We start from the raw sequence: 26,365 nt of genomic DNA, 5'->3' as shown, positions 1-26,365 counted from the left end.
GTACGATTCAAGATCTCCAAGAAGACATGTTCAAATGGATTATGAATGCCTGCCATCAAATCCTGTAGGTATCTAACCTTCGTTCAATACACCAGATCTTTCACAAAACTCCAGAGGAAGAAGTCTAATGTTGTGAGGTCAGGGTACCGCGGCAGACATCGAATTGGACCATCTCGCCCAGTCCACCTATCTAGAAACTGTCGGCCGTTTGGGGACCAGCAGGGTGATACCCCGTCCTGCTGGAATATGACATCAGGTTGCAGATGTTCCAATTGTGGCACAGCAGACTGTTGTAATATATCCAGATACACACCACCGCTGACGGGAGACCCAATGAAAAGAATGGATCAGTGAAGCAATTATGCATCAGTCCCCACAAACATTGATCTTGGGACTGTCTCTTTCAATTTCAAGTGTAACATGAGGATGCTGTAAGCCCCAAATCGAACGTTATGACAGTCCAGTTTGCGTGATACATGAAATGTTGCCTCATCGAAGAAACAAACTTTTCCAAAAAGTTGTTGTTTGCGTCAATATTGCTTAGCAAATCCACTACAAACTGTGCCCACTGAGGTTTGTCTGTACGCTTTAATGTCTAAAGCAGCTGCACCTTGTAAGGATATAGCCATAACCCTTTATGCCAGACAGTGTCCATTGTTGATCGTCTCATTTCGAGCTCTCTAGCCGCCATGCGCACCGATTTGGTCGGACTCCTTGAAAACGCCTGCCATACCTTGTCCACGTCGGCGTCTGAGACAGATGGGCGAACCGCAACCTTTTTATAGAAAACGCTACCTGTTTTCCATAAATGACATATGCCAAGCCCGAATAGGTGGTCGAGACGGCAGCTGCCTTTCATACCGTGTTCGACAGTTTCCTGGCACTTCAGTATCGGACGTCGTGTGCATGAAGAAGATCGCACACTCAGATTTGACCTGTGTAGTCCATATTGTATCAGGCTTTCAAGTTGAATTTTGTGTCAAAATTGCTTCACCTGGAAGTTGTAAAAACTTAGAGTTATCACTTGCTGGTTGAAAACCATTTGTTAATATCTAGTATGGTTTCAAAGTTATTAAGGTCTTAAGTTGTACAGATAATTTATGGACACTTTTTTATATGAATATGGAATCTGTCTGTTGCGATGGAGTTTGTCTGTTGCGCGTCATCAACGATTTACAGGATATCGTGCAAGAAAAGGGCAAGCTAATTTAAGCACGAGTGATGATTTCTAGATCTAGGAGGAGTAGGAGGAAAAAAAGTGAAGAGAAGGAGAAGTAATTTAATTTTAATTTGTGGTAAGGTTTTGTAGGACCAAACTACTGAGTTCATCGGTCCCTAGGCTTACACACTAATTAAACTAACTTACGCTAAGGACGAAACACACACACTCATGCCTGAGAGAGGACTCGAACATCCGACGGGGGGAGCCCCGCGAACCGTGACAAGACGCCCTAGAACAAGAAGGAGAAGGACACAAACCATTTCAACGTTGTCTCGCAACTGCTGACGAACAGAGTAAGGCATTAGGTAACTGTAGTGTCGTGTTGATTCGTGTTATCAGCGTGTGACGCCCACGCCCTTTTTTATTTTACTTTTATTTACTCGTCAAGTTCCGTAGGACCAAATTGAGGAGCAAATCTCCAAGGTCATGGAACGTGTCAGTACATGAATTACTACATAAATGTAATAACAGATAAAAATAAATGTTCATGAACCTTAAATTCAGTCCATAAGTTCAAGTAAACGCTATCAGCAATACAGTAAAAATCAGCTTAATTTTGCAAGGAACGCCTCGACAGAATAGAAGGAGTGACCCAATAGGAAACTCTTTCGATTGGAAAGCTCGTGGATTACTGCTAAGATTTTTGAATTCGAGTGGCAGCTTATTGAAAAAGGATGCAGCAGTATACTGCACACGTTTTTGCACAAGAATTAAGGAAGTCCGATCCAAATGAAGGCTTGATTTATGCCGAGTATTAACTGAGTGAAAGCTGCTTATTCTTGGGAATAAATTAATATTGGTAACAAGAAACGACAATAAGGCATATAAGTACTGAGAGGCCATTGTCAAAATACCCAGACTCGAGAACAGAGGTCGACAAGCTTATTGCCCGAACCGCCCGTTTCTGAGCCAAAAATATGCTTTTAGAATGAGAAGAGTTACCCAAAATATAATACCATACGACAATAGCGAATGAAAATAAGCAAAGTAAACTAATTTTCGTGTCGAACGATCACTCACTCCTGATACCGTTGGAATAGTAAAAATTGCAGGATTAAGTCTATGAACAAGATTCTGAACTTGGGCTTTCCACGACAGCTCACTGTCTATCTGAACACCTAGAAATTTGAACTGTTCAGCTTCACTAATCATATGCCCATTCTGTGGAATTAAAACGTCAGGTTTTGTTGAATTGTGTGTTAGAAACTGTAAAAACTGAGTCTTACTGTGATTTGGCGTTAGTTTATTTCCTCAAGCCATGAACTGAGGTCACGTACTGCACTATTTGAAACGGAGCCAATGTTGCACACAACACCCTTTACTACCAAGCTAGTGTCATCAGCAAATAGAAATATTTTAGAGTTACCTGTAATACTAGAGGGCATATCATTTATATAAATAAGGAACAGGAGTGGCCCCAACATTAATCCCTGGGGCACCCCCCACTTCTGTGTTGCAGGTGTGCGGGAAGGTGTTTGGCAACGCGTCGGCGCTGGCCAAGCACAAGCTGACGCACAGCGACGAGCGGAAGTACGTCTGCGGCATGTGCGGGAAGGCGTTCAAGCGCCAGGACCACCTGTGAGTCGGCAGCGCCGCGCCACACCCATGCTGTCCCTACGCCACTAGCCCCTGGTACCCGGCAACCAGCGCTGCGCGCGGCTCGCGTGCCGATGCCCTGAGAACGCGCCCCGCGCGCAGCCTTAGGGTGATATTTAATCTTCTGCCTGTACCAGTATTAGCTTCCAGGGCTATACTTAGCATTTGTAGAACCCTACGCTGTTCCTGTGGTGAGGATCCTACCAGGCGAAATTTTGTGAAAGTTCAGCTGCAAAAGTAGTATCTGAGAGCAAGTTTCTGATTACAATTTCATAATGCACCTTTTACAGATTATAATTAAAATGTATGAAGTTTGCTATACAATTTATGAATTTGTGAGATTAAAAAATTAAAAGAATCAATCATAAAGGCATTTTGTTCGATTCGTTAAAATTGCTACAGTCAGAATCATAGAAAAAAAGGTCGAAGAGATGTGACTCATGAACACTGAAAAATCAGTATTTCAAGTTTTTGAATGTCGTAATGTAATATTAAGCAATGTTTGTTAGGCAAATGCAAGACAGCAAAAGGAATGTATCAACCAATCAAATTTTTCCCATATTTAATTTAAATAATGTACTTTTATCAGTCTTAAAATGAAACTTTTAAATAATCTCATTGGCTAATTGGTTTGCACCTATGCTTCATACTAATAAAGCTACGACGTGCGACAATAAAGTAATGAGACTGATGTGAAGAAAAATGTTGCTTAACGTTTTAGTCAAGTTTAGTGTTTTCTCCTTCAAAGTAGTTCCCTTCTGATTGCTCACACTTTTTCCAGCGCTTCTGCCATTGACGGTAACATTTTTGGAACTCATCTTCTGTAATATCCTCCAAGACCCTCGTCACATGTTTTTGGACATCTTGTGTTGTTTGAAAATAGTGTCCCTTGACCGCCATTTTGACTCTTGGAAATAGAAAAAAGTTGCACGGAGCGATATCTGGTGCATAAGATGGCTGTGATAGTACTGAAATTTGTTTTGAGGTTAAAAATTGCTGTACTGACAGAGCAGTATGGGATGGCGCATTATCGTGATGTAAAATCCAATTATCAGCAATGTTGGCACGGACACGAAGAAATATTTTATGAAGTCTTTCTAAAATTACTTTGTAGTAATATTGGTTAACTGTTTGTCCAGGAGGCACCCACTCTTTATGAACAATTCCCTTGTAATCAAAGAAGCACACAAGCATGCATTTCACTTTTGACTTTGACATGTGAGCTTTTTTTGGTCTGGGCGATCTCTTTGAGCACCATTGCGAACTGTGGCGTTTTGTCTCTGGATCGTGCTGAAAAAACCAACTTTCATCACCAGTGACAACATGGCTCAACAATTCTGGATTGATCCGTTTGCTCTAACAGATCGGATGTCACATTTTTCCGTGTTTCTCGCTGTTGTGGTGTGAGATTTTTGGGGACTATTTTTGCACAAATCTTTGTCATACCAAGATCTTCAGTTATTATTAGACGAACCGTTTCTCAGTTGATGTTCATTTCTTCTGCAATCATTTTCACTGATAATCTTCGATCACATCATACGAGTTCACGCACCCTGGCCGAGCTGACATCTGTCTGTGACGTCGATGGTCGTCCACTGCGGTCTTCATCTTCAACATTCGTTCTGCCTTCATAAACATTTTATACGAACGATAAACTTGAGCTCTTGACATAATCTCCTCTCCAAAAGGCTTCTGAAGCTTACCGTAAATTGTCGTCGCGTTTTCACACAATTTAACGCAGAAAGAAATGGCATACTGTTGCTCAACATTATGCGGTTCCATTTCTGTGACGAGAGACACAAACACGTGTTAACTTATTACAGCACAACTCACGACTGAGCAGTTGCACCGATGTGCCGCTTGGACTAGAAGCAGCTTATAGACCAAGGTCAAAGATATTGTGTCTAGGCAAGCCTGCAGGGTTGCCACATGTAGCAAAGAAAATCAGTCTCATTACTTTATTGTCACACCGTGTATACTTTAATATCTTCATAACGTAGTTGTCTTAGAAATAGTACCTCCAGTAGCGAGCGAAGCCAGAACATTGAATCTGACAGATAGCTGAATTGTTTACTCGCCAGCCAAACTCAGAGTTAGATCATTTAACTGTACATGACAAGCTTCCAGTGTACAGTAATTTACAGAGGGTCCTACATAACCCAACTATGTTAATGTTAAGGTAATAACAACAACAAACAAAAACTGTTTTTATGCCTATTCATTAGAATAACAGTTGATTAAAACATTCTAGCATTTCACAGAACTAAATGAATGTACTCGATGACGATGGCACAAAAGTGATGAAACATATTTCGATTTTTATAAAAGACAGCTATTTGCGTAGCAGGTGGATCTGAAATCCAGTAATTGAGCCTATCTTGTAACATGTATGTTCGAAGCCTGATTTTGATCTTGCCGAATAGTGAAAACGACATTTTCCCACTTTTGTTTGTGGTCATAAGTGACAAGTACATTCGTAGAGTAACCTTGATGCTAGGAAAACGATCTTTGAGATTTTATTGAAATGGCAGATGGAGGAGATCGGTTTGCCTCGAAATCTAAGTCATTTCAAACGACCAAAATCGTCCTACATTATTTTAAGCGTCTTAGTGCTTGTCCAAAGTGAAGTGCCACGCATTGAACGGCAATTTGACGCGAGCGAGCGCCAGATTTGAGAGTGACTGTTGGCTTAATTCATGTCGGCTGTCCACTGCAATATTCAGCCGAACAAGCCCGAACAACATAATTATGTCCACGTCTCTCACGATTTCAATGGGCCCCGCACCAAGCTATTTACACAAAAAGTCTTAATTTTAATTTTTGTCGTCCGGTCGCCCTGATAGGACACGGCCCTGGTACCTTGCCAGAGACTTAACAGCTTTCTCACAGAGATCACAGTTTCAACGCATTGAAGAAGTTATCTGTGTACAATACGCTTGATACTACGATAGAATATGTGATCTTGATTCTATGAAAGAATATGTAAGCCACAATGGAATATCAAAACGGCTCCAATAGTTAGCTTCAAAGTAACTGAGATTATTTATTACAAAGTAGTAGTAAATGAGAATAAAAGTCACAGAAAGGATGGACAGGAATGTATATTATAACTGAGACCACACTGATTTGCTGTCAGAACGTAAGACTGTCATTAATTCCCCATATCCACAAATATGCTACAAGATACCGCTTAGTATATCACGGAGGATAGCTCATTCTGCTGCCATTCAGTCCATTTCCCCATCACTTTGCGGGAACGATAACTCTTTGCCTCCTTCTGTATACACAGTAACCACTGTCACTAACAATTTGTCCATTTTATTTGGGCTGTTGAGCTCCGTGGCCGTGGATAATGATATTTCACTGCTGCTGTATTTTTACAGTGAAATATCAGAAAACCACTGTCATCCTTCCTTATGGCGTCGTCATCTGGCATGAGAATTAAGATACTAAAAGGCAGGATACTGTCTTGTTACCAACGTTCAATGCGTCGTTTTTACCATTTTCCTGACCAATTTTGTATATGCTATTCATGATCACCCAATTAGCACAAAAAATTTGATCGAAACTGTCGGTCGACCTCGTCTTATTTTTATCATGATTACAGATTGTCCCAAATTATTTCGAGGCGAAAGAATCCGAAACTGGGTACTTTTAGGTAAGGAACTGCACGTCAGATTTGAGTGACTTGTTTTTTAATTGAAATAAACATTTATTGAAATGAAACATTTATTGAAATGAAACATTTACGTCTTGCAGCTTAAGCACATAAACCGCCTTTCTCATTACGCGTCTTAAATGTTGCATAATTTTTTGTTCCACTCTCTCTCAAATACCTGTTGTTTGTCGTACAATGACACAGTTCACACAGGGGCTTCATCCATGGACGTCTCCGTGTAACTCCATACGGAAAAGTCCTGCACGGACGTATTGCAGACGGATGTGTATTGTTTTTCAAGGTAGGGCCACCCTCATCGATTCAGAAACTTAGGTAGTTTACAAACACCTGCCTCGCGAACCTACTTCATTCATGACGTTGTCGTTATTGTTGTGTGGTTGTCTTCAGTCGGCAGACTACTTTGACGCAACTCTTCACACTAGTTCATCCCGTGCAAGTCTCTTGTCTCTGGTTCCAACATCTATTTCAAATTGTTTTCCAAGTTTGAGCCCTGGTCTCACTCTAAAGTTTCACCCACCTCTTGGCGCTTCCCCATATTATGTCCTACCAGCCGATCCCTCGTATTAGCCAACTTAGTTAGTTTCAGTTTCCATGGATAATTTTGCACGATAAGTCGTAATGATGTGGAACGAGTCGTTATACATTCACATCACAAATGAATTTGTACATATGGTTACAGGCTGAACATTTTTTAAAACTTTTTTTAAAGAAAAAGATACGCAGATGTTAGTAGTTACTACCCACCAAATTTTTAAACATTACAATAATAGAAATTCATCTGCGGAATAGAAGGAATAGTTGTGCCGTCAGCTTCTTTCTTCCCCAGTTCGATTCAGTTCCTCCTTATTAGTTAGTCGATCTACCAGTCCAATCTTCATCATTATTCTGTAGCAGCAAGTTTCTCTTCCGTACAAGGCTAAACTCCAGAAAAATACCTTGAGAAGAGAACTCTTGATACTTAAATTAATATTCGATGTTAATAAATTTCTCTTTGTATGAAATACGCATACTATTGTAATCATAGTCCTCTATAGCTGCTTGTTAATATAATTTCTATTTAGTTTACCAGTTTCGAGCATAGCTCATTTTCAGATGGTATACTAAAAGATCGTAAATGCCGTTTTTCTAATATCTTGTCGCCTAAATATTAAAGCTCGTCTACTGTATTTTACGGACTACAAGACGCATATTTTTGTTCGAAAAATTGCTCCCAAAATTCAGTTGCGTCTTATACTCGAAATTGATATCAAAAAGTCCAGCGTTTGATTTAAAATAGCCATATATTCAATCCCGCGGGAAAGCTCTATCTGGCAGCATTGGATTCAACTGGCAACAGCAGTGCACCGATTTGACGAACATGAGTTGTGGACATTCACAAGCTTGTTAACACTGCCTCTCTCCCGCCCCGCCATCACAAACCCAGAACACTGTTTAGCCTATGATACGTTATTGTAGTCTATGGTGCCGGTGAACTTCAATTGAAGGTGATTTATATTATCGGTATCAGGATATTATTTTTGTTAGTAGCTAATTACGTAATGGAAAAAATGAAAAGTATTCGTATGATGCGGGCTATAAATTGAATGTGCAGAAGAATTGAATATGCAGAAGAAAGCAGAGCAGCTGACTGGCATTTCGCCGGGCTCTGTGGCAGAGCGGTTCTAGGCGCTTCAGTCCGAAACCGCTTGACAGCTACGGTCGCAGGTTTGAATCCTGCCTTGCACATGGATGTTTGTGATGTCTTTAGGTTAGTTAGGTTTAAGTAGTTCTAGGGGACTGATGACCTCAATTGTTAAGTCCCATAGTGCTCAGAGCCATTTGAACCTTTTGAGTGGCATTTCGGCCCTCCACAAACAGAAAAAAATCATAGCTATTGGCAGGCTAGTAAAGAAGAACTGAAAAAAAGGGGAAGACTAAATGTGCAAATAGAGGACCGAATGCAAAATGGCCAAAACTAGAAGATGACGTATTGAAATGGATTCAAGGACACTGTCAAAATGGCACTGGAAGTAATACAAAAATAATTCATGTACATCTCGTAAGTTAGCGCTGCAGTGGAACTTAACATACTTTAGCGGTGGAGTTGGTTGGTTCTTCAGGTTTATGAAGCGTCTTCGGCTTAGCATGCGAAAATGCCACGAGAGTATGAAGGGAAAGTATTATCTTTCCATCGTTTTGTTATTCAACATCGAAAGAAAGCCAGTGAGGAACCAAGCCAAATAGGGAATATGGACGAAACTCCTCTGACATGATGTGCCGAGTAACAGAACTGCTGCCATGAAAGGTGCTAAAATTGTAACTAAAAAAATAAGTGAACATGAAAAAATACACTACACTGTTTTCCTTTCATGTTGTGCTGACGATACTGTTAACCCAATAGTCATTTTCAAGTGCAAAACAATGCCAGATCCTTCAGAAATATCGCCAAGTGGTATTGTTCACACATGACAAGGGCTAGATGGACTAGGATGTTAAGAAATTATTGATTAACATGGTGTGGGAGAGAAGGAAAGGCGCTTTATTGAAGAAGATTTCTCTTCATGTGCAGGATCAGTTTAGCAGTCATTTGAAAAATTCTGTGAAAGAGAAAATGAGACAGATACCTTAAAGAAATAGCTTATTGTTATCTCGTGAGGACTTATTTCACAGCTGCAACCTCTTGATGTCTCGATAAATAAACTATACTAAGTGTATATCAGAGAGGAATGGAACAAGTGGATGATAGATAAAACCCAAAATGAATTCACGCCGAAGGAATCTTTAAAACGACGTACAATCAAAGAAGTGTGTCAGTAGATGAAACAGTCATTATCTAGAGTGGGAGAAGACATTATTGTTAAATCTTTCAAGAAGTGCGACTTAAGTAACGGTCCCTACGGCAGTGAAGACCATGTTATATATGAAGAAAACAATGAGGACGATGAAGAGGAAGAAGAAGAAGAAGAAAGCTCAGATGACGATTTTCAGGGATTTTAAAGGTTATTTCGGTTTTAAAAACAACGAATTTTTAAGTCTAGCTTTTCAATCTAATAATAAAAATGTTATTGTTTAAAATATAGTCCTTATACGGTACTTCTTTCACTGTCACATTTTGTGATGTAATTTCCTCACCATCGCCCGATTTAATTCGACACCATTCCATTACCATTGTTTTACTTTTATTAATGTTCGTCGTATAATCAAGACGCTATCCACTCCCTTCAACTCCTCTTCTAAGTCAATTGCAATCTTTAACACAATTATATTGTAACAAGCAAAGCATAAAGTTATTTCTTCTCCTTAAACTTTAAATCAACTGCCAAGTTTCTATTTGGTTCTCTTCAAACCGTGCTCAATGTACAGAGTGATTATCATCGGGGACAGGCTAGAGCTCTGTCTGGATCCTTTCTCAACTATCGCTTTTCTTTGATCTACTTCGACTCTTGGAACTTCAGTCTGGCTTCCGTATGGACTATAGATAATTTTTCGTTCCCTGGGCTTTATCCCTGTTACCTTGAAAATTTCGAGAGTGGTAGTCAACATTGTCGAAAACATTTTACTAAATATACTAATGTATAAATGTAAATTTGCCTTTCTTTCAAGATATCTTCTAAATTAATTCAAAGACTCAATATTACCTTGCGTGTTCATACATTTCCGTGGAACCAAAAATCATTCCCAATGTCGGTCTCCATCTATTTTTCCCTTCTGCTGTAAATAATTTGTATCCATAATGAATTATTAAACTGATAGGTCAGTAATATTCACACTTGCTACAACCTGCCTTTTTTCCAATTCTTGTAACTGCATCCTTCCTGTAGTGTAAGAGCATTTCGCTTGTCTGAAGACCTGGTAGAGTGAAATATTTATTTGGCCAGTGATTCCTTGTTTCTCGGCAGTGTGTGTAACATAGACTCATAAATATTATGGATACCTAATTCGTGAATCTTGGTGAACTTATCATACGAAAAACAAGGATGGCGAAGTCGGGTCGCAGAATTTTTGAGTCGCAGAATTTTTCTCCTGAGCTATAACTGTAAGGATACTGAACGACTGCGTGACAGTACGAGACTGAAGCGCTCCCAAATTCTTTAAACTTCTAGGTTCTCCACAAACTTTCCGATTTTATTCGCATTTTCCGCGTTCCTATTTACTAATAGTGACTCTGTTTCGCTTCCGTATAACCAGCGATTTTTCAACGTCACGCTGTGACTCATACATGCTTTCTCCTCTAGCTACTGCGTTAGGCTATTCATTATTTCTCTGAAACATTGATACTCCCTATATCTCTTGCCAATTTTCGATCTGCTAACTAGGTATTTAAGGTGTTGAATTAAGGCAATATACAGAGTGATTAACATTTTCGTGCTTTTACATCAAAGTCTTTCGCTTTCCGTGTGGCTTCGCTAAAAAATTCAAACAAGCCACATTTCGTAATTGCACGTCTTGGAGTTTCCATGTAACTCGTGGGCTGCGTCAAAGTGATGCTGGTCTACAGCACAACTTGCTTTCTCGGCGAACGCCTAATAAGATCGACGTATGCAACTCGCAGTACATTTGCTTCTCCCCTGTATCGCCGCCAAAACAAAACGTTTGCGACACCTTCTGATTACACGATACTACCGTAGCAGCACTTGTTCTGTCATCGACTATGTGCTTCTTGTTTACGCCTGGAAACAAATGAGCACAAAGGAACTTGTGATAATGAGCTCTGATGAAGTATGGCTATAACACAGTCAGATTTCATTCCACTTACATCCCTAGGGACTCCATTTACGCATTTTAATCGTTATAACCCTCTCTAGAAGTTCCATTCACGAAGAGATAGTTGCGTATAATAACCTTGTAAGAAAAAGAGAAACGTACGCCACTTTTCACACAATAACTGTGAAAGTTACTGTCGCGATATCTAGAACGACCATAGCGGTGTAAAAGCACGTGTTTTCTTAATAACCTCATGTGCCGCACATCGTAAGGTCAGACGATTGTTTGTCATCCTTTTTTATAAGTTATGAAACAATTACTCTATTTTAACCCGCTACGCGATTCTCAAGTATCAGGGGACATTGATAATCTCTTAATAATGATAAGTGTAAATATAATTATAACTCAAGAAGAATTACTTACGAGATTGAATAAAAATGCAGTTCACATCTATGAAACCGAAAGAGCTTAACACGCAAGAAATTCAGACATGTATGTCTACATGCGTATTAAAAAAAGGAACGATACAGCTTTTGTTAGATTCATTGTGGATTTCGGTTATTAGGAGGCCTCTTGCCCAAATCATCACCTCGGTTTTTGGAAGTATTTTATGTGGATGAGAGAGTTCTAAATAACGGTAGAAATGTTTCGAGAACATTATAATTTGCTCTTTACGTTACAGTTAGAATGTATGCGTTAATGAATAGTAGTTAATTCATTTTTACGCCTCTATTACAGCCATTAGTAACAGTAAGTGAGAGAAGGACAGTGCCTGGGCTGGCATTGGCCTCCTTCCCACCAACACAGGGCCCTCACTGACACCCACGCAAAACCAGCTTTTATCAGAAAACACAACGGACCTCGGCCCTGCCCTTCAGTGAGGTCTCGCTTGACACCACTGAAGTCGCAGTTGGTGATGGTTTTTGGGCAGTGTAATGTACCCTACCAGGGCGTCTGGCTCGGAGCTGTCCTTGAAGTAACAGATTGGTATCAGTGCGTTGTGTCACTGTGGTGCCAGCTGCTGCTTAAATTGCTGCTGCAGATGCGGTACGATGGGACGGAATCATGGCCATCCCTGTCGGTAGTGCTACGAGTCCGCCCAGAGCCCTGTCTTCTTGCGGCCATATATTCTCGTGACCACAGGTGCCAGAACCCATGTACAGTGGCTGTATTTCTGCCAAGCCTTTGTGCACTATCACAGAAGGAACATGCAGTTTCTAGTAGTTCTGTTGCACGATCTCGTCCAAAGTCTGTGAGGTGATGATAATGGCGTCTTTCATTCCCTTAAGAGCATTCTTGACTAACATCAGCTCAACACGTCCTGTCCCGAAAGGTAACTAACGTTCACGACAGTTGTAGAGTGTATTTAAGGGAGACCTGCGGCTTTTCGCGGATGACGCTGTAGTATATAGAGAAGTTGCAGCATTATAAAATTGCAGCGGATAGGCACTTGGTGCAGGGAGTGGCAACTGACCCTTAACATAGACAAATGTTATTTATTGCGAATACATAGAAAGAAGGATCCGTTATTGTATGATTATATGATAGCGGAACATACACTGGTAGCAGTTACTTCTGTAAAATATGTGGGAGTAAGCGTACGGAACGATTTGAAGTGGAATGATCATATAAAATTAATTGTTGGTAAGGTGGGTGCGAGGTTGAGATTCATTGGGAGAGTCGTTAGAAAATGTAGTCCATCAACAAAGGAGGTGGCTTACAAAACTCTCGTTCGACCTATTGCTCATCAGTGTGGGATCCGTACCAGGTCGGGTTGACAGAGGAGACAGAGAAGATCCAAAGAAGAGCGGCGCGTTTCGTCACAGGGTTATTTGGTAAGCGTGAGAGGCGCTCTGCATCGCGGTGTAGCTTACTGTCCAGGTTTCGAGAGAGTGCGTTTCTGGGTGAGGTATCGAATATATTGCTTCCCTCTACTTATACCTCCCGAGGAGATCAGGAATGTAAAATTAGAGAGATTCGAGCGCGCACGGAGGCTTTCCGGCAGTCGTTCTTCCCGCGAACCATAGGCGACTCGAACAGGAAAGGCAGGTAATGACAGTGGCATGTAAAGTGCCCTCCGCCACACACCGTTGGGTGGCTTGCGGAGTATAAATGTAGATGTAGATGTAGACTTGATTTGGGTGCTCATAGTGCCGCTGCTAGGACCACTCTTATGCGACGGCGGCCGTTGTGACCGAGCGGTTCTAGGCGCTTCAGTCCGGAATCGCGCTGCTCCTACGGTCGCAGGTTCGAGTTCTGCCTCGGGCATGGATGTGTGTGATGGCCTTACGTTCGTTAGGTTTAAGTATTTCTAAGTCTAGGGGGCTGATGACCTTAGATGTTTTAAGTCCCATAGTGCTTAGAGCCATTCGAACCATTTTCTTATGCGAATGGCATGAAGTTTGAATAGAGCCCATCTTTTAGATGTGGAAACATGCCTACAAAGTTTCGCTTATGTCGCGCAACTCCTTCTTGGTACTGTGATTTTTTTCCCGTTATTGTACAAGTGACTGCCACAGCTGTGACGTCCACCGATTGTGGAGCGTCAGATGACCCCCCCTCCTCCCCCCCCCCCCCTGGTACCAGCTCTGCATCAACAACAGCACTGCAAAGCGACCATTGTGCTCTTTTAAGCGGGCGATTAATATTTCGTCCGGTGAGATTACTTGGCAACGGCGTGTTGTGAGAGCGATAGCAGGTTCCGAGCGGAACGGCAGATGTACTGACGTCGTTGGGAATGCCAGCGCGTCGACAGCAGAGGGAGCGCGCGGGACCGCAGGTGCATTTTTCGCGAGCCGGCCTAATTGCAGGCCCAACAAATTACGGAACTTTAGTGGGCGCGCGCCGCCGCGTCCTCCGCTCGCTTTTCAAACAACTTTGTAAATGCAACGCAATTACCAGCGCCGGGCTTTCGAATCTTAATTTCACCGAAGTAACGCAATTAAAGCCGGCCGATAGTGTATCCTTAACGCTGCAAATCAAATTAAACAAAAGCCGGCGGGCGTCTCCCTGGCGCTCTCAAAAAGTTTGCCCGCAGGCCCAGCTGTCTTCAGACTCGCGGACGGCTCCTTCACCCCACATCCACCCCCTCACCCACCAGCGCCCCCTCGCTGACGCAGCTACAGCTGCGGCAGAAGCTGCAGAGCCATTACGCGACAGCGACTAATAATCAGCTTATTCCGGATTTGTTGCCGGCGGAGAATGCTTTGATATATACGCTCGCCGGCTGCTGACGTCCGCGGTAAATTGAGTGTGGCGTGCGCTTCTGGGTACCGACTCTACTGTGGACCGGCGGTTGCTAATGCGTCTGCACGCAGGCGCCCGCTTTCTGTCCCTCAGGTCGCGCTAATTTTGTCCCTCGTACGTTCCCGCGCTGCGAGCTAGTGCTTTTTTGCACCAAGCTTCCCGTACGTCGTATGAGCATACATTTCACCTCCAGCAGAAACGTGCAGTGTGTATGTAACATCTACATTTACAAATGTACTCTTCAAGCCACTGCCTAGGCATGGCAGAGGGTACATCGCACCAAGATTATAAGTTTTGTTTCCTATTACAAAATGGTTCAAATAGCTCTAAGCACTATGGGACTTAACATCTGAGGTCATCAGTCCCCTAGACTTAGAACTACGTAAACCTACCTAGCATGTGATGTCCTTACTTCTGCCAGTATCTCGTCTCCTACCTTCCAAAGCTGTGAGTACCGGGCGTGAGTCGTGCTTCGGTAGCTCAGGTGGTAGAGCTCTTGCCCGCGAAAGGCAAAGGTCCCGTGTTCGAGTCTCGGTCGGGCACACTGTTTTAATCTGCCAGGAAGTTTCATATCAGCGCACACTCCGCTGCAGAGTGAAAATCTCATTCATTAGTGGCTTGCTGTACTTGGAGATACTAGCCAACCTAAAAACATACGACTCATAATAGCCGTAATTATTAGTCTGCGAATGAAGTAAATACTGATATAACGTTTTTCTGTATAGTGTCCTCAGTCATCAATAGAAATATCCGCGCTGATAACCCTAACACCCTGTATACTGTAGGCTGTGATGATCTGGCCCAAGTAATAACAGTGGGAATGTTGAAATGTCACACTGGAACTTTCGCGTTGTATCAGACAAAGCAATTACGGCTCGGGCCGCTCAAAACAAGTAGCATACAAAACTTTAATTATTATGATTAATTCTCTGACAGGCAAAAATGGAGAAGTCAAGACACAAATGCGATCCCAATAACATGAAGGAAGTAGTAGAAAGTGCAGGAATTCTTGAACCGGCAATCAGTGACCCGGCAAAGAAATATTTAGTTCCGCGGATTACAGGAAAACTAAGAGGTGGTCATGAAACCCGTTTTAGTAAATAGTAAGCTTCTCCAGAACATGCAATGAAGGAAAGGAAACAATATCATACAATCCTTTTAAAAATTTAGGTAAGCAGCTTGTGCCCTTGAGTAAAGATGAGTTCTCAAATACAGAGTACAAATAGGCGAAGCAACAGAAAATAAAGCATTGGTTTGGTAAGTTAATGAAAACGGGTAAAGACGTTTACTAGGATTTCATGAAAGGACATGAAGACTTACGGCTGACGACAGCTGAATCTTCATCGAGCAGCACATTCCAACAAGGAACAAACTGAAGGATAAAATGGATGACCTGTTCGACACAATTGTTCGGCGGATAGGGATGGAGATCACCCAGAAATAATGAAAGTAATGTAGGCATAAAAAACTAAAATAACATTCTGAAATTTCATTTGTTGTACAATGTGTGATCCGTTATGGCCTATATGTGAATAATAATAAAACCTGTCGCATTCTGTGTAGTTTATAAACAAAAATATTCATGAATTTCTTGAGTTTTGTTAAAATGCGAGTGGCAACTTTTTATGAACACGGAAAGAAAATTGTTATCTTCCACTGATTTCTTTTGCATTATAAAGGGTGATAAGAATGTGCGATTTGGGACCCTTAAGGATTAGAAAAATACGAAAAATGCGATATGTTGAACTGAGAAAGAATTGAGTAGCAGATGATTTGCGTTTCAGTGGGACAATATTTCGAAAAGGATGTAGGATGGAATGATAGGGAAGTGGATTTCGAACAATTGGAAAACGAGAGGAGAAAGGTGGGGAGGAGTTATTACACGAAGGAGAAAGAACCAGTCGGCCAAATCTGGAAGAATTGATAGATCTCTGGGAGGATATCATGGTAATCTAGGAGGAGCTTGTTGGTATAGAGTGTTGATTGTGTTTTGGTGTAATGTAGGAGAGGTGTGCTGCCAAAAGCGTCATAGTATACAAAGATTGGCACTAATGGAGGTACCTATTTGGTGACTGATACCAGCTTCTCAAGAAATCTAGACAATCCGAACGTGCTCAGTGTAGGAGGGTAGAGGAGATAAAGTAACAAGTTAATACAGAACTCAAGTTGGATAGGGTAGACGGATACGGAATTGGAGCGGAGGATTTGGAGGAAGTAAATTTTGGTAGCGCGAAAATCCAGACCACCAGGAGCTAGTTGACAGATTCTTTGATAAAATAGGTGATCTGGTGGACATTTACGACTCAAATAAAACTTTTTTGGAACATAAATGAGATTTTCCACATTACAGAATTATGGCCGACAAAACCTTCCAAAAATTTAAACAAGCAAAATGCAAAGGGTGAAAGAAAATATTAAAAAATCTTATAGAACGTAGATTCTCATGACAATGATTTCTGCGATTCTATTAAGTACTGTTTAGTGATAACAATGTTCCAAAATAGACTTCAAAAAATATTATAATTTCCAAAAGCTTACATGTGACAGCATAATGGTCACATACGCTTCCTGGAACGCAGGTCCTTTAAACTTACCCAACACGATTTCGCAATAAGTACGTCGTCTTTCAGCCAAGGATTCCGATGTTAAGTTTCCGAGCATTTCTTACGTATGTACTATAGCGGCCTGTTAAGATCCTAAAAGTGCGTCTCTGAATTCGAGAACTATTGTCTTGACTCCAAACATTGGAACGGTACTCTAGAATTGGCTGGCGTCTTCTATGCGATTTCTTCTAGAGATGCATTGCATTTTCGCAGCACCCTTCAAACGAATATCCTTTCGTGAGACGAACGTCTGCAACTTTTTACAACGTCTCTAAAGCTGCTAGAAACTCTAAGTGTACACTTCTTTTGGACTAGCTCAAAAATCTGGTTCAATTTGATGTCCGTGGATTTGTGATAACAGACATCTGTTCGCTATGACCAATACTTTGTTGCCTGTCCTCATCTGGACTGATCCTCTCTCTCTCCTATGTTGATATTATTCAGTCAAGATTCTTCCACTCAGGTCAATGTAACCAACAGTATCTTCTGTCCGTCACCGAACTTCTATCGTACAAATCGGGCACAGTTCTTCCGCTTGCCCACATATTTGCGAAGTTCTTGCCATTCCGGCTAGCATCTGTCGCCCTTGCTTGATACCGTTGTGCGTGGTGACTTCACGTCTAGACATCGCTCATCAAAAAACTGCTTTATTAAGATTTGAATGACGACATCAGCATTTGCAGTAGCGGAAAGGTCATTGGCTGGTCTAACAAAGAGTTCAGTCTTGAGGAGTACGTTACCGTGTCGGCACGTGGTGTGGCGCAGGGGTCGAGAACAAGATGAATTTGGATTTCAGACTTGCTAGTATTGCCCAAGGTGCAAAGGCTTCCACGACGGCCTGTAGGCGTTCTTTTGGCTCGCTGAGAAAACACTGACTATTGGAATTAAGCTGTTTCGAAGGACTCCTAGGTCCGTTATTGCTAAGGTGAGACTTCTCACACTAACCACGAGTTGTTAGAGAGTCTCTCTAAGGAAAATACTTTTATCGTCTCACAAACGGCCAGGCAGTGGTGTAATTAGAGTATATGGCGCCCAGAAAAAATTACGACTTCGCGACCTCTTTTCCCGACTGACAATATCGTCCAGTTTTTATTTATTCGTCATCGTTAGTTAGTATGTTTACTCGTTTCCTGTGTTCAATACGACGTTGAAGCAAAAGATACACATCTCAGTTATTCTTTTTTGTATGATACAGTTCAAAACAAGGAAAACACGTACTCCAAAGTCGCATAGCTTACTACAGTAACACGATTCCTACTTTATTGCTTTAAAGTCGATCGATGCAACGCCGTAATAAAAGAACGTCAAACGCAGAAGATAAGTATGACACTTTTGTTGCATTCGTTCACTTGGTGCCATATGGCACCTATAAACGAGCGTTTCGATACCAGGACAGGTAGATTTTACGGAACCGTTGCTCAGCACACTCTAATCCAAACCACTGCTCGATTCCCTTACATACATTTCCTCTTGATTGCCATTTCGGTGCCCCCAATCCTTTCCCTTCTTCATCTTGTTTTCCTTATACTTCCTCTCCTCCCCATAACCACTTTTCTCACTCTCTTTCCCTTTTGTTTTATCCCTCTTCATTTTTGTCGCTGGGCAGAAAACTCCCCCCATCGAAAGGCACCCACGGCACGCGGCACTGCTCCCAATATGTCCAGCGATCTCTTCCTCTATATATAATAACGCGATCCGAGTATTTTAATGTGAACTTTTGTGAAACTCCTACTTTTTACAGTGCTAACAGAAGCTTTCGAAACTTCGTAGCTGGTTAAAACTTTATGTCGGATTCAAACACCATACCTTACAGTCTGCGGGCAATACTCTTAACGACGGAGCTGTCCGGGCGCAACACACGATCCACCCTCGCAGCTTTATTTCCGCCAGTGCCTCTGTTCTACATTCCTGGATAAACGAGTGAGTAAGAGAATTTCCTGCTAGTGATGAGGTTCATGATTCGATACCTGATACGTCACTCTTGTTTTAGCCTGCTAGGAAGTTTCGAAACAGAAGACATTGCGAATAGGTGAAAGCCTCCGCTTCTGGACATCCTTAACACACTTTCACGTCCCTGTAATTGTCCACCACTCTCACGATAACCTCTACATCTCGGACAAGAGGACTCCACTGTCAAAACAACTGTTAGGCAATGTAATGGAATAGTTGCGCAAGGGCATCTGACGTCGTATGCTATTTCGCATCAACAGGTAAGCTCTTGAGCCTAAAGCTTCTGGAATAGACCCCCAGCATGTGCAGATATCTTTATTTTCATGTAAGTTAAACGAAATTTCGCAACAAAGTTTAATGTAAGTATTTGTGCGAAGCCTCACGGCCTCCTAGACCCCTGCCCCCGAATTCCATGCTGCCCCTGTCCCTACTTTCAACTGTAAATATCGTAACACAACAGCATAATTATCTGAATTCCGTGCAATAGTGCTCTAAGCTTTAGAACCCAAAGCTTAACACACATATAACAAGTACATACAGGGTGTTACAAAAAGGTACGGCCAAACTTTCAGCAAACATTCCTCACACACAAATAAAGAAAAGATTTTATGTGGACATGTGTCCGGAAACGCTTAATTTCCATGTTAGAGCTCATTTTAGTTTCGTCAGTATGCACTGTACTTCCGCGATTCACCGCCAGTTGGCCCAATTGAAGGAAGGTAATGTTGACTTCGGTGCTTGTGTTGACAAGCGACTCATTGCCTCCACGGGTACACTTCTGCGAATGGTTCATCCAACAATTTCTCAGTCCTCATTTCAGTGCAAATGTTCTCTTTACGGATGAGTCTTCATTCCAACATGATCAACTTGTAAATTTTCACAATCAACTTGTGTGGGCTGACGAGAATCCGCACGCAATTGTGCAATCACGTCATCAACACAGATTTTCTGTGAACGTTTGGGCAGGCATTGTTGGTGATGTCTTGATTGGGCCCCATGTTCTTCCACCTACGCTCAATGGAGCACGTTATCATGATTTCATACGGGATACTCTACTTGTGCTGCTAGAACATGTGCCTTTACAAGTACGACACAACATGTGGTTCATGCACGATGGAGCTCCTGCACATTTCAGTCGAAGTGTTCATACGCTTCTCAACAACAGATTCGGTGACCGATGGATTGGTAGAGGTGGACCAATTCCATGGCCTCCACGCTCTCCTGACCTCAACCCTCATGACTTTCATTTATGGGGCATTTGAAAGCTCTTGTCTACGCAACCCCGGTACCAAGTGTAGAGACTCATCGTGCTCGTATTGTGGACGGCTGTGATACAATACGCCATTCTCCAGGTGTGCATCAGCGCATCAGGGATTCCATGCGACGGAGGATGGATGCGTGTATCCTCGCTGACGGAGGACATTTTGAACATTTCCTGTAACAAAGTGTTTGAAGTCACGCTGGTACGTTCTGTTGCTGTGTGTTTTCATTCCATGATTAATGTGATTTGAAGAGAAGTAATAAAATAAGCTCTAACATGGAAAGTAAGCGTTTCCGGACACATGTCCACATAACATATTTTCTTTCCTTGTGTGTGAGGAATGTTTCCTGAAAGTTTGGCCGTACCTTTTTGTAACACCCTGTATATGAATACTTGGTGTCTGTTCGTTCGGTCCTAAAGAACAGACACCACTCATTCATTTAACTGATTTTACCTCGATGGGCAATGAATCCACACCCTTCAGTGCAGATGCATGTTTACGTTCGACCTACAGCAGGAATCTAAAATTAGTGAGCAAGGAAGACATGGACATAGCCGGCCGGAGTGGCCGAGCGGCTCTAGGCTTTTCAGTCTGGAACCGCGTGACCCGTACGGTCGTAGGTTCGAATCCTGCCTCGGGCATGGATGTGTGTGATGTCCTTAGGTTAGTTAAGTTTAAGTAGTTCTAAGTTCTAGGGGACTGATGACCTCCGCTGTTAAGTCCCATAGTGCTCAGAGCCATTTGGACATGGACATACATGAGCAGAGACTGTGGATATGTGACGCTAGGTGGGACTGTGAGTCGGCTGGGCAACATGCCGTGATGTCCGGGCATTCGCTATAAACACTGTGCCCGGGTGGCGCAGTGCCTGGTAAGCAGGAAATTTCGGGTTCAAGTCCCAGTCTGGCACATATTTTCATTCGTCGCTGCTGATTCCGCATTAGGCTCTTTCCTTTCTTTTTCTTTTTGATCCCGCCTTCCACCCGCAATTTACATAAAACAGCATTTAAGCTCAGCAAACATCGTAACAAAACAGCATAATTATCTCAATTTCATTGAAAGTTGTAGCGAAATATTTATTAAATTACATGAAAATTAAGATATTTGTACAGGCTGACGGTCGAACGTAGATTGTGGGGGTAGAGGGCTTAGGGATAGGAGGTGTGGAGGTCTGAGGGCTGTTAAGCTTCGTGCAGTTACTTACATTAAATTGGCCCGCCCGGTTGGCCGTGCGGTCTGACGCACGGCTTTCCGGACGGGAAGGAGCGCCTGGTCCCCGGCACGAATCCGCCCGGCGAATTTCTGTCGAGGTCCGGTGAACCGGCCAGTCTGTGGATGGTTTTTAGGCGGTTTTCCATCTGCCTCGGCGAATGCAGACTGGTTCCCTTTATTCCGCCTCAGTTACACTATGTCGGCGATTGCTGCGCAAACAAGTTCTCCAAGTACGCGTGCAGAACCATTAATCTGCCACGTAAACATAAGGGTTGCACTCCTCTGGTGTGAGACGTTCCCTGGGGGGTCCACCGGGGGCCGAATCGCACAATAACCCTGGGTTCGGTGTGGGGCGGCGGAGGGGTGAAGTGGACTGCGGTAGTCGTCGTGGGGTTGTGGACCACTGCGGCTACGGCGGGGACGGAGCCTCTCCGTCGTTTCTAGGTCCCTGGTTAACATACAATACAATACATTAAACTTCGTTGCGGAATTTCGTATAAATTACATGAAAATTAAAATATTTGTATATACCTGGTGATCAAAAAGTCAGTATAAATTTGAAAACTGAATAAATCACGGAATAATGTAAATAGAGAGGTACAAATTGACACACATGCTTGCAATGACATGAGGTTTTATTAGAACCAAAAAAATACAAAAGTTAAAAAAATGTCCGACAGATGGCGCTTCATCTGATCAGAAAAGCAATAATTAGCATAACAAAGTAAGACAAAGCAAAGATGATGTTCTTTACAGGAAATGCTCAATATGTCCACCATCATTCCTCAACAATAGCTGTAGTCGAGGAATAATGTTGTGAATAGCACTGTAAAGCATGTCCGGAGTTATGGTGAGGCATTGGCGTCGGATGTCGTCTTTCAGCATCCCTAGAGATATCGGTCGATGACGATACACTTACGTCTTCAGGTAACCCCAAAGCCAATAATCCCACGGACTGAGGTCTGGGGACCTGGGAGGCCAAGCATGACGAAAGTGGCGGCTGAGCAGACGATCATCACCAAACGACGCGCGCAAGAGATCTTTCACCCATCTAGCAATACTTTGTTTTTTTTTCTTTTTTTTTTGTTCTAATAAAACCCGATGTCATTCCAAGCGTGTGTGTCAATTTTTACCTCTCTATCTACATTATTCCGTGGTTTATTAAGTTTTCACAGTTATACTGACTTTTTGATCACCCGGTATACACAGATATTTTAATTTTCATGTAATTTATACGAAATTCCGCAACGAAGTTTAATGTATTGTATTGTATGTTAACCAGGGACCTAGAAACGACGGAGAGGCTCCGTCCCCGCCGTAGCCGCAGTGGTCCACAACCCCACGACGACTACCGCAGTCCACTTCACCCCTCCGCCGCCCCACACCGAACCCAGGGTTATTGTGCGGTTCGGCCCCCGGTGGAACCCCCAGGGAACGTCTCACACCAGACGAGTGTACCCCCTATGTTTGCGTGGCAGAGTAATGGTGGTGTACGCGTACGTGGAGCTCTTGCGAAATATATCGTGACGTCATAAGCCCTTGCGCACTTATGCTACGACATTGCGTAACAATTGTTTAAACAGTGGACGCCAAATGCTGGGATGTGAAAGTTGTTTTTAGAGTGGAGTCAACTTCCCGAATATGACATTGTGTCGAGGCTGTTCAGAGAAGGCGGCTCTCAATCACTATTTGCGCTGCATAGTGAGGGATTCATTTTGGAGCCGCAAATTTACTGTAGTAGGAGAGAGTTGATGGGGACGGCGGCGAGCAGTGAGTGACAGGGGGCGTGTGTTGACAGGAACGGCCACATGCTGACGCATCGGAACAAGAAGCCGTACGAGTGCAAGGCGGAGGGCTGCGGCAAGAGCTACTGCGACGCGCGCTCGCTGCGGCGGCACACGGAGAACCACCACACGTCGGGCAGCGGGGGCGGGGGCGCCAGCAGCAGCAGCAGTAGCAGCAGCAGCGGGGGCGGCAGCGGCGGCGGGGCGGCCTCCGCGGAGGCGGCGGCGGCGTCCCCGGCGGCCAGCTCGTCCTCCTCGTGCATCCAGTACGCGCCGCCCCCCGCCACCACCTCCGCGTCGCCCGCCGCCGGCAGCAACTCCGCCCCCGCCAAGGGCGGCGGCAGCCAGCTGCAACAGCTGCTCGCCTCCGACCCGGCCTCCTCGTCCACTCCTCGGCCCACGACGCCCGCCACCAACTCGTCGTCTTCCGCCACGTCCTCCAAGGTAAGCCGAGCCGGTACTTATCGCTAACAGCGACTCTGTACCCGTTGCAGGATGAAACACCGTAACTAACCTCAGTATAAACACGCAGGACAGAAAGTACTCTGCGCCAGGAGACATTGCGCTAATACCGTGTAACACCACCTCGCCGAGAATAGCAAATTTCAGGCATTACCTCTCATCATGGACAACATAGCTACAAATGCAGCCAATAGTAAGTGAAAAAAATGAAGTTTCACATGTAAAAAAAATTATTTTGTTATGTTTTTGAACTTTCGCTGCTACGAGTGTCAATCCTGAATCTTTCCCGGTCATGCTGACAAAGTTTTACGAATTTACTTGTAAAAGTATAGACAGTGGAAATTAAAATGTCCTGTGATGCCTCTCCTGCTCCAAGTCGGCCCGTTTGACGTCCTACCCCTCTTAAGTAGTGTGTAAGCTTAGGGACCGGTGACCTCAGCAGTTTGGTCCCATAAGATCCTACCACAAATTTCCAAATTTTCTCGTTTATTTTCCTGCCTCCGGCCGGTCCGTCGAACTCCTCCCGTCGGTAATGGACAGATTAACCATGATATCAGCGAGTATTTTATTATTGTCAGTTTCTTAGGTGCTGATATTCTTTTCTTTCCTGAGGGCCTGAATCCTCTTTTTCGGATGAATTTCTTATTAATCCGGACATATCCATTTCCCCTCAGACGAAAACGAGTACGGTCGTGTGGCTGCTGGGCCGCTACGTCCATCACGTTGTTGAAGGGGAGAACGACCCAGATCCTTGTGTCCTTCACTAATATCTGGAGACCGCGCACTGAAAATGGCTGCGGTTGCCACGTTATGGGGCACTTTTTGCAAATATGCTTCTTCTTGTTAGTCGACACGGTGTTGATAAAGTTCCTTTATGGTCTTTGATTTCTTCCTGTTTTTGGTGCCCAATCGGGTGAAACCTTGTTTTTGTTAATTTTTCTTCCTTACACACAGATAAAAAAATGAGGGAATGAGTTTGTGAATTAGTTTCCTGGTTGTTCAGAATCTTTTTTCTTGTTTTATTAATAATAATTATTTGTTTCTCAATTTGCAGCTCGTATTACAACGTAATTTTGGCTATGGTCGTCAGAATGCTCATGAAAGTACCAAGTCAGTCTAACAATAAAACAAAAAATAGTGATCATGCCACACTGACCAGTTCATTGGCTCACGTTCGATTCCCGCTGCTACTACCATTCTTTTTCCATTTAATTTTATTCCCCACAATGTAACAAGATTAATTACAAAATTTAAATATATTTAAACAGTTCACTTCTATACATAAAACTAATATATTCAACGCAGTTAAGATTATACCCTTGTAAGTCAAAACGTTGTTGGCTACCACATTGTAGCTCATTGGCATAATTTTGCACGAGCCGCCACTGGTCGACTGTAACATACGTCATCAATACGCTATTTTCCGCCCATTGATTCTGGAGTACTGTTTTTCTTTTAACACAGTGGCTTGGGAAAAGCCCAAGGCTTGCCAGAGACTGAGATTTAGTACCTCAGGCATCGTGATGGACCACGAGCAGATGCAGTGATACCGTACGCCTTTACCCATCCTGCACTGGAGGACCGTTAGGCCCACGGCCTGAGGACAACTCAGTCACGTAACACGTTCGCCATGAACACGGGACCGAACTTTTCCCAACACAACAACTACCTCTGATTTAACTCTCCAGCACTGCACAATAACATAAAACCTTATTACAAAATTGTACACTTAAATAAGATCAGTTTACGAAATTATGTGTTAACGTTGGGTGGAATTAACGAAATATACAAAGAAAAGTGATGCAATTCACAGCAGAACCGAAAATTTTGCTGCCCAATTACCTTGTTCATTAGCTTTGAGCAGATAGTCCATGTAGTGTGTGCGTGCAGCTTGCTACAAACACACGTTACCCCCACCTGATTTGTGCGGTTTTCGCTGAAACGCTAATCACTTGCATATCCAATCATGACGTACACTTCATGCCAATTTGATATTTGCTGCATGGCGCCTTCATTATGTTGCAATTTTAATGGCGAGCTGTGTAATTCACTCCAATTGACAGGCGAGTGGAATTGGTTGTGTCTTTTAGGTTAGAGCAGTGAATAGAACTTTACAGAAGCTTTACAGAAGCTCTCCTGTGAACCTTGCAGAACTAGCACTCCTGAAAGAACGGATACTGCGGAGACATGACTTAGCCACAGCCTAGGGGTTGTTTCCAGAATGAGATTTCCACGCTGCTTTCAGGAGTGCTAGTTCTGCAAGGTTCGCAGGAGAGCTTCTGTAAAGTTTGTAAGGTAGGAGACGAGGTACTGGCAGAAGTAAAGCTTTGAGGACAGGGCGTGAGTCGTGCTTGGGTAGCTCAGTTGGTAGAGCATTTGCCCGCGAAAGGCAAAGGTCCCGAGCTCGAGTCTCGGTCCGGCACACAGTTTTAAACTGCCAGGAAGTTTCAGGGAAAGACTTTTCGGACACCCTGTAGTTTACTTTGTCCACACAGACACAAAGCGTACACCACCCTACCCTTTCTCCCTCTTTCTCCTCCCACACCCCTCGTCCTTGTCCGTTACATTAGCGTCGCAGAATTCGTCGCATTGATGGCCGACAGAAATACTTAAACCGCTTTTTTGTTCCCCGTAGCGCTCGGATTTTATATCATCCTAGAGAGCTG

The 26,365-nt window shown here is 43.2% G+C and overlaps 1 protein-coding gene across 1 annotated transcript in view; it reads left to right on the top strand.

The window, feature by feature from the left end:
- Positions 1–24,819, top strand: part of LOC124800205 (zinc finger protein 541-like) — a 280,290-nt gene extending 255,471 nt beyond the window's left edge. Inside the window, exons 3-6 of the mRNA XM_047262980.1 lie at positions 2,682–2,800; positions 23,252–23,398; positions 23,483–23,681; positions 24,754–24,819. Coding sequence (XP_047118936.1) covers positions 2,682–2,800; positions 23,252–23,398; positions 23,483–23,681; positions 24,754–24,819 — 531 coding nt within the window. The remainder of the gene's footprint in view (positions 1–2,681; positions 2,801–23,251; positions 23,399–23,482; positions 23,682–24,753) is intronic.
- Positions 24,820–26,365: the final 1,546 nt, after the last annotated feature.

The sequence above is a fragment of the Schistocerca piceifrons genome, chromosome 1 (genome assembly GCF_021461385.2).
Source record: "Schistocerca piceifrons isolate TAMUIC-IGC-003096 chromosome 1, iqSchPice1.1, whole genome shotgun sequence".
NCBI lineage: Eukaryota > Metazoa > Arthropoda > Insecta > Orthoptera > Acrididae > Schistocerca > Schistocerca piceifrons.
Note: the sequence above shows the minus strand (reverse complement) of the source record. Positions and strands in the feature narration are given on the sequence as shown.